General features: G+C 36.4%; 1 protein-coding gene across 1 annotated transcript; it reads right to left on the bottom strand.

Moving 5' to 3' along the window:
- Positions 1-1,660: 1,660 nt before the first annotated feature.
- HAUS3 (HAUS augmin like complex subunit 3) lies at positions 1,661-9,150 on the bottom strand. The gene is made up of 5 exons (XM_041402854.1): positions 9,138-9,150; positions 7,592-8,624; positions 6,124-6,560; positions 4,270-4,498; positions 1,661-2,951 (listed from the first exon to the last, which is right to left on the bottom strand). The coding sequence occupies exons 2-5, from the start codon at positions 8,504-8,506 to the stop codon at positions 2,685-2,687; spliced, it is 1,848 nt and encodes a 615-aa protein (XP_041258788.1). The 5' UTR covers positions 8,507-8,624; positions 9,138-9,150; the 3' UTR covers positions 1,661-2,684.
- Between the last annotated feature and the right edge of the window lie 455 nt (positions 9,151-9,605).

Below are 9,605 nucleotides of genomic sequence, written 5' to 3'. Positions count from 1 at the left end.
GGTTAAACCTAAACACAGAACACACAAATTATGAATTAATCAGGGCCATGAGTAATCCTCACTTATATTCTGTTGAAATTAAAGACAAAGTATAGTGAACATGTTTAGCCATTCATTCTCAATGGAAAATTACATTTGCTCCCACACGTGCCTATCAGTACTGTATTGGAAATAAAGATATAATAATTTATAGAAACAAACTTCTTGGAAATAGTTTTAATACACCGATTAAAATATCAGCAGTCCTAAGTACAGCTAACTTGTAGTAAAAGAAAACAAAATCTGACAAATAAAACAGGAAGTATGTATGTCTGAGATATTTTCCCCCTCCCAGCATCTTTAACCTGGTCTGTATCTAGCAGGTACATACAGATACTCTTACTACTGCTTGGATTTTATCAGGGAAGACATAATTAACTTTCAAGTAATTGCCAAAATTAAGGCAACACAAGAGTAAAGAAACAAGCAATACTACCACAATATACAGCCATTAGTTAGATGCTGTTTCAGAAAATAATTATCATAAAAGACCTCTATTTTCTTAAATTTTGTATAACTGATGCATTCAAATACTGCTATATACTGGTAACTTTAAAATAGCTACTATAGTTTGTCAATTTAAGAAACTGGTCAGCAACATTTATAGTCTCTACAAGCTTTGATCCCAGCTACTGTTGTTGTAAATGTTATCTTTCTCTGAAAAGGAGCTGGTTTTCCAGCTGACCTGTCCATCTTCTGTAATACCTACAAAATGCTTGGGAGAATCCCTAGGTACTACACACACTGAAGAATCACAAGTAATGGTGTCCACACTGGTGACTTATTGGTTTACAGTTAGACCAGAACATGTAAAACTTGACACAAACACAAGAGAAATATCCAACATTTAAAAAAAAACTTCAAGGATCCAAGCTGTACAAATCAATCACTCTACCAAAACCTGCTGTTGACTCAATTATTCCTATACAAGTGGGTAGCTGGAGTGCAGTTACTCTGCTCTTCTCCCACTAGATCCAGTGCATGAGCAGACTGTCAAACTTAACCATCAGCAAAAAAAAAGTTCCTCTGCCTACGCAGAAATATTTTTCTTGGCTCAAGACCACAGGTACATTGCAACTTTTGATACTTAAAAGTGCAAATATTTGCATCTAATTCAGAGGAACACCCATCACGCTGCATTAGCACTGGCTATATCCATCTAGTTCTAATTAGCAAGCATGTGAAGAAAAGGGTGAGAGGTGGAATGGCTTTCTTTTCCCTGACATTCCAGGAGTCAGAAGCACAATCCTACCCTGCACTCAACTCCTCCTAACTTCTATGCCTAAGAGCAACACTTCTTTCCTACACAGGGTTAAAGTGCTCCCTGACTTCTCAGGCTGGGAAGCAGCAGTCACAGCCCCAGGGGCAGGTCCTACCCTGCACTCAACTCCTCCTAACTTCTATGCCTAGGAGCAACACTTCTTTCCTACACAGGGTCAGGGGCAGATCAAAATGAGAACCCATCAGACCAAATACAAACAAGACACCATGCCTGAGAACAGGCCTGGAGAAACCCACACAGATTCACCATAAATATTAACCACACTGAACTGAATTGATAAGAGTTTGGCATTTAATAATATACACAAAATACAGAGTTAAGCAGCATGAAATCCAGACATAAAGACACCCAACCAGAATGCTAAAAAAAAAAAAAATTACACATTTCAAAATAAGTTATAATCACATAGAAGTTAAAAGTGTGCCATCAAAATAGTTTTAAGACTACTGTTAATGAATTTCAATGAATATACTAACCTTCATCAATATGTACAGTGCTTGAAAGCAAGCACAGCTGATCCCATCAAAATATAAAAGACTGGAAGTTATCATACTATAAAAGCCTATTTAGTTCCATTTGTATATTAGGAAGCTATATACAAATTTGATAAACGGGCTAACAATGCACATGAAAGCACAAGTATGAAAGCATCAGCACTCTGAATTGAAATGCCTAGCATTATAAATTATAAGCAAATTCAGAAGTACAAAAGACATTTAAAATTCTTGTTCATTGACAAGTCACAATAAGTATAGACTTATTTCAATGGAGATGATGGGCCATGAGTTAAATTAAGAGATATAGGAATGGTCTTAAAACAGATGGTCTTGGTAATTAAAACAGATTCTGGTACATATTCCAACACATTTCTAACAAAATCAAGTCTTCTTGGAAGAACTTTAAGGGAAACAATCATGGACTATCTGCTGCCTTTGAGATCTCTCCTCTTCACTATGAGTACATTACATCCTTGTTCCAAAATGTGGAATACCTTCTCCACATTTATTTTGCAGTTCAAAAAGTTCTTAGCGTGCAAAAAGACTTAACTGAAGGGTATGACATATTCCTATTGAAGCTGTGCTGTGTGCAGCAGAAATGAACACATGGGCCAGCAGAAGAGCAGCTGAACGTCATCTTTCAAATAACCAACAATGACTTCATATCCAAGAGTTCTGACAAAACTGAGATTGAATTCAGCAGGCAGAAGAAGCCATAAAGCAGCACACAATCTCAGCTGGTAACAGTGGCAGTTAAGATTCACTGCAGTGACAGGTTAAGTATCAGTCTAGACAAGCTCATGCTTATTATTAAACTCGTAGACAGTTTACATTAACATTTTCTTTTCTTAAGAGTACATTGCTGTTTAGACATTAAGAACTCCACTGGTTGTGAAATTCTTGTTTTCCAGACCACTGGCTTTAGCCTGAGACTGCTGTTCAAGCTTCTCCACCATCTCTTTCAACTGCTCTTCATCTTTGAAAAAATACACATACAATTCTCTTTCCATCTGAAGCAGCCTGTTGGACTCTAAAAAGCTTCTCTTTGACTTCAAATCAGCAACCAGATCCTTAAGGAGATTATTTAGTACCCCTAAATCCACTTCCAGTTGGTGAAACTGCTCAGTAAGTTCCTAACAAAAAATAAAAGACAAACAATTATTACTTTTCTATTGTTAATATACTAGCTGAACTAGAAATATGAAAGGTTTTTTGATTTGGGAAGCCATTTGTTTGTAATCAAAAAGTAATCACAAAAAAACAAAGATAATAAGGGATTCCATTCAATGTATGTAATTTTTGAGCTCCATGTAACAAAACTCATCCTGTATTTTGCTAATGTAATTTCATTTACTTGTTGACCAGATGAGTTAAGACCATAAGAATCTGAACCTGACCTAGAGACATGAGTGAATTACATTTTCTATCAATTACAAGTCTTCATTGCTAGTCAAACCTTAAAAGGGAACAAACAAACAGAAAAAAAGCACAACAAAAAGCCAAATCAATTTTACAATTAAGTCATTAAATACCAGCTACAACTTTCCCAGCTGGCATTTTTGTGATAGTTCAGTATAAGCAGACTAATCATCTACTTGCACATTATTCCCTTATTAAAGGAATTACTTTTCTTGAGAAACAGTAGCAGTAGAACAAGATGTCATATTTTAAGAAGTAACTTAAATCAATAGGAAGGTATTTGATTTAAAAAATGCAATCCCTAAATACATACTGTTCCAATTACAGTCTCATTTTTAAATAAAAACTAGATGCTGTAAATTCATTTGACAGATGAATGTTAAATATATTTTTATGTAATTAAACAAGGAAGTATTATGTAACACAAGATTTCCCTTGATGCATTTTTGAGGTATCTACAATGACTTAAAAACCATAACAAGGTGCATTTAACAAACCCTGTTCCCATTTAAAAGATGTTCTAAACATAATACCTGAGAGCTATGTAGCAGGACTGTCCTACTACAACTGCCCTTCAAAATTCTGGTATTTTTGTTTTGTCCAAATGACCCACCCATGGCCAGGCTTTTAAGGAGCCAAACTGTACTACTGGGGTCTCAGAGGTAACAGGGGAGAAAGCCCATATGAAAAGAAGAGCAACTTAAATGAGTTTTCCAGTGATACCCTACCCAGACAAAGGACCTCCCACACCACAAGCTTACAGGAATACAGGACTGCACAGCCTTTGAAAGAAATTCAGCTAGATTCAACAGTTTGCTCAAAACCAAAAAAAATTATCACCTGCCAGCATTTACAAAAATCCAGCATTAGCCAAAAACAATGTAAATGTTCAGCATCCATCATCATTCTGTTAATAAATTTGTTGCTGATTAGTGGAGACAGTTTGCATGTCTAGAGCCTTCACACCATACTTTTATCAGTAAATAACATGACACACAATGCAGTAATTTGAAAAAACCATTAAGGGCTTACAGGAGTGCGGAGCTGTATCTGGTTTGTTCCACAGTAGAGAGCACCATGAAGGGCATCCACATCCCCTTCCAGGCTGGACAAAAGGAGAGACTGCTCTCGAGCAGATGCTGCCAGCTGATCTTCTGCTGCAGCACAGTCCTGCTTCAACTTCTGAGCCATCTGCTCCAGGTTTTTGTATGTTTTAAACAATTGTTGTTTTTTACTTCCTCCTTCCAGGAGCTGATACAGCCTGTAAAGCAAAGTTAGACACACAAATATTTTAACTTTCCTAAGCACTCTATCATCATTAGTTAAGAGAACATGTCTGTGTTGAGAAGTCAGAGGATGAGTAAGGTAAGCTGTGCTGAGGGCACTTTTACAACACTGCTGTATCTTCCACTGATTTCAGGATTCCATCTATATATACTAATGATTAATAGGAATCCAAAATATTTCAATATCAAATTAGCAGCAATGAAATATTAAAGTAACAGTTAGTAAGTACATAATGAATGCAAACAGAAGCTGACAGTGTGCTTTTGCCAACTATTCCCTGACACTTCAAGAGCTGCAAAGTAAGATGGATTTTTTTAAAGTGCTGAATGAAAGCAGACTTCAACAGCCAATGAGAAATAAGAACAATCTTTGTAACATTTTCATGCTTACTCAAGTATTTCCTGTTTTCTATCTCTCTATGAAGAGACCACTAAGAAATTCTCCAGTTAGTTACAAGTCATGCAAAAGACAGCAACACACACTACAGCAAACTGCACCCTTGCACTGCATCAGGAATGGGCCCAGTAAGATCACAGACAACGTTACATAGTCCAAATGTTACTCCCACCTCGGCATAACAAAATCTTCAGGAGCTGATCCCTAATATAAAATCAGACTGGCTTTATTAGGAGAAGGAGCTACATTTCAGAAGTAACTGGATGTCTTTCAAGTGTCTTCTGTTTACAAACCCTGTAAGGTTTTTAATTCTTTCAACTTGCCTTCCCTTTATCTAAAATAAAAGTAGCCAGAAACATTCAGTGATTTGGAGACTTTACAATAAACCTGAACAAAAATGTAACAAGCTGACACAAACACACAATAGGAGTAAAATTAATGCTCCCTAATTCTTCCAGTTATTCACTGTGCCTAACCATATTCAGCTATCACTTTTCAATTATTTAAAAAAAAACACCACATTTAGAGCACCCTTCTAAAGAAGCAGGACAAGTCTGACAGTAACACACCTCTAACTATACAATTTATCTCACCAAAAGGTTTAGTCTTGAAGGAAGAGCAGCACAGCACACATCCTTAACTTTATCACCTGAACTTTAAGGAGACTTAATTATTTAGATGGTGAAAAACCAGACTCCTTCATGGGTGCCAGGACACTCAAACCAGACGGCAAATGAAGCAGTAAAAATGAGCTGAACACATGACAGAGCCCGAAGGAGTCATTCCTCTCTCCTACCACACGAGGGTTTTTTGGGGGCTCAGCCGATGAGGCCGTGCACACAGCCTGGGAAATCGCTGCTATCAACATCTACACCTCTAGAGTATCAGGAGGTGTTAGATAAGACAGGCTTGGGTTTAAACATTCTTCATGTTATGGATATTAATTAGGAATGCTTCAGCAATATTAAAAAGACTGATAATTGAACAGTTTTTCCTCAGGCAAACCTGAAAAGAATTTCAAAGGACATGGAAGAAACAAGTTTCACATCTTGAAATCTTCAGTTCTTGAAAATTCAAAACTCTAATTAACTACAGCAAGTAAGTAAGAACTTGGCAGCAGGCAAGGCTTACCTTGCCTGAGCCTTCATCTCACCAGTATTATTTCAAAGAAAGTCCAAGTCCAACAGTGACCATAACACTCACCTGCAAGCTAAACCATCCTCTGGACTAATAGTGCTCCTTGGCTTTGCCTGCTCAGTTCGTTCAGCTATCACCTGTAGTCTCTGCTGTAACTCATCAGTGCTTTGCTTCAGAGATTCTACCAAATTCTCAAGCTGGCAGCTGAACTCCTGGTGTTTCTTCATCTCCATTTCACAGCCCAGCTGAATAAATTCAAATGATGTTTTCTGCCTTATCAAATGCCTGCCTATTTTATCTTGAATTGCAGCATAACAGTTCTGTCGAGCAATTTGGTGAACTAAGTATTCTTTCACCACTGGTGCAGTCAAAAGTTGTGCTCTCTTCTTAAGAAGGGGAAGCAGCTCTTCATTATTTATCTGAGCTATGTCTTGTTTAATTGCTGAAATTTCAGCACTTAAACTAGATATTTGAGCATCAATGTTTTCCTGTTGTCCAATATCCTGCATAAAACAAAATATTTGTGAATTTCTTCATAGTTCCTGCCAAGCCACATCCCAAACATTTCTTCAGTTCATATAAGATTCATGTATTTATGTTACATTTAGCTACAAAATTAAATGAGAACTCCACAAGTAGTTTTACAGAATTTTACAAAGTAATGCAAATGCAGATGAACAAAGTAGATAACAAATATATTCCAGTAAAAGGTAATTTCTTTTTATCAGGGTCACAAAACAGTTTATTGAGTTAAAAATAAGAGCTGCATTTACCTAGCACCCACTTCAAGCAAGCCTAACTGAAATCTCACAAGAAAACATAATTTTTTATATTCAGTCAGATATCAACACTGCTGGCAGAATCAATCTTTTTCAAATTACCCTAATCAATCAAGTCCTATATAACAGTCAGCCATAAATGAAAACATACAGACTGACATGATGCCTCAAGTTATTCCACGTCTGGCATAAGCAAACACCTTTCATTATGATTGCTTCACAAATTCCACTAACCACATCTGCCTGTCACTCACTTGTTGAAAGACTTCTGGGGCTTCAGCTATCAGATTCATTTATTTGGTACAAATACTTGACTTGCCAGAGTGAGTGAATTAAAACTTTTTGAGCTTATGCTATGCAATATAAACAGGAATACATTTATCATATTGGCTCTCTCATATTAGCACAAAATTACAACCAAAGCTAAGATTCCATTTACTGTACAAAGAGCCAGCTCTAATTTGAAATTTCAAAGTTCAACTGAACTAGAAAGTACTAAAATATCTAAGATTTTAAAGGCAGTAATGCTGGAAAGTAGAATTAAAGGTACTATACCACAATGAAAAACTTCTATGGAAACTGAAAATATTTCACAAGAGCAGTTTTGTGAGCAAGACGAAAACTTCATAAAAGTGAAACTTCACTACATAAAAACCATTGAAATAACAATAACTCAGCAATTCCTTTCACTAGATCCAGTGGAACTTGCCTGTCTGTTTAAAACTCCAGTATCTTGTATCACCCTTTTACCTTACCTTGTCTAAGGACTGCAGCAGGCTCTCTGCACACTTGATAGCTGAATTCAAGCCCTCCTCTTCAGCTTGCAGCTGAATTAGCTGGTTCTGACCACAAATATATGCTGCCTGGAGCCTGGCTATCTCTTGCTTCTCTTCACAAACTTCATTAGTCTCATCAAAAGGGATTTGCTTGATTAAATCTTCAAGTTGAAAGCTGCCTTCATGTGAATTTTCAGCACATTTAGCAATACCTTCATAAAAAAGCTTTTTTAAGTGTGATGTAAGTGCTGCAGTGCTGTGTTCTTCCACAGACAAATATCTGTCCAACGAAATTTGGGAAAAAAACATCGGATGCGCATCTGACCCTTGTCCTGAATCTGAAGCAGTGAAGAAAGAGGCAAATTCCTTCACTGCAGCTATAAGAGACTGCAGTTCACTGTCAAGCTTATTATTTGCTGCAGTAAACACTTCCAGTCCTTCTTTCCAATACTTCCGTGCTTCTTCCTCTCTGCTTTGGAATGTCTGTAACAAGTGGCTGTTTGTGGTTACCAAGAGCTGAAGTTTGTTATGCCGATGAATTTGAAGGTTTTTTAAGTTCTGAAGAGTTTGAAGTTCATCCTCTAATTTCTTCACTTCTTCCCTGTCCTCCTCTTGGCTACTGTTTGTTGAAGCCACAGGCTCCAAGGTTTTAAGGACTTCATCCAGTGCATTTCCTTCCAAAACAGCCTTACCACGCTGGAGAAGATTATCAAAATCTTGCAGTTCTTCTTCAGATACCATGTTCTGCCCATTTATGTTTGCACAAAACCACTCCAAAAATGATTTGTCTTCTGAAGACTCAAACATCCAGTCAAAATCTTCTCCATTAAGCTCATCAGCCTCTGGATATCCAATTCTTTTAAGAGTTTCCACAAAATCCTTTCCATAGCTCATGATGAAAATATTTTTGTAAGCAGAAAAGATCCAAACACATTAAAAAGTCTGGGGTATTATTCCAGCTTTAATTTTTTGGGCCATTAAAATTAATATCCAGTATTTTAATAAAAAGAGTCTGTGCAGGAAAAAGGAAGAGTCAGATCACAAAACAAAAACAACCAAAACCCTGTTTTGGATTAAAGTGGCTATTCAAAGACTTGAAACCAATTTCTATTTCAGATATCTTAATATATTAAGATATATTATCAAATTAGGACATATTTTTGTATTATTCAAAGACTTGAAACCAATTTCTATTTCAGATATCTTAATATATTTTGTTGATCAAATCAGGACACATTTTTTGTAGCAATTACATCCCAGATCATTGTTTTTCCTTAAGTCACATAAACTTATTATGGAAACAGTATAGTACCATTAATTTAAAAGCAACAGGTGTTAATATTGTGCAATTCAGTGGCCTGCAAAAGTGATTTTACTTACATGGTTTTCTGTATATTCATTAAAAAACCACCCACAATTATTTTAAATCTTCCAAAATGATCAGGGTTTTCAGTTTGTTCTAAAAACAAAACTCCTGTGATGTTACACTGCATTTCAAGATCTTGGCCATAAGGGTTTTTTTTACCTCAACAGCAAGCAGAATCTTGTCTTCTAAACTTTTGTTTTAAAGTTTCCTCTGAAAATGGAACAAGAAATACTTTAACATATAAATACCTCAATGTAAAACTGCAGATTTTTTGATCGATTATGAAAAATTAAAAATAAAAACAGTGTAAAAATACTCTTGTGAAAACGATCACAACTTACATGCAAAGGGAGTTTGCTGCTTTTCTGTTTCCTAGCAGACAAACAGCTTTGGGATCCTAAAGTGTGCGTAACAGACAGCAAAGGATACAGGATAAGTTATCAACAGTCAGGAAGCCTTGTCTGTAATACTCTGGTAGTACTAAGGGACTTTTTTTAGTTTGATATTACTTAATATTTTGTTTCTAAAACATACATTTCACCTGAGAACCCCACTCTGCCTGCCTGGAGCACTGAACCAAGTAAAGCCATTCCTCTAAAGCTCCCCGTGTGTCAGATTAGCTCAGAG

The sequence above is a fragment of the Onychostruthus taczanowskii genome, unplaced genomic scaffold, assembly GCF_017590055.1.
Source record: "Onychostruthus taczanowskii isolate IOZ18803 unplaced genomic scaffold, ASM1759005v1 scaffold2, whole genome shotgun sequence".
In the NCBI taxonomy this organism is placed as follows: Eukaryota; Metazoa; Chordata; class Aves; order Passeriformes; family Passeridae; genus Onychostruthus; species Onychostruthus taczanowskii.
This window is presented reverse-complemented; position numbering and strand designations above follow the sequence as displayed.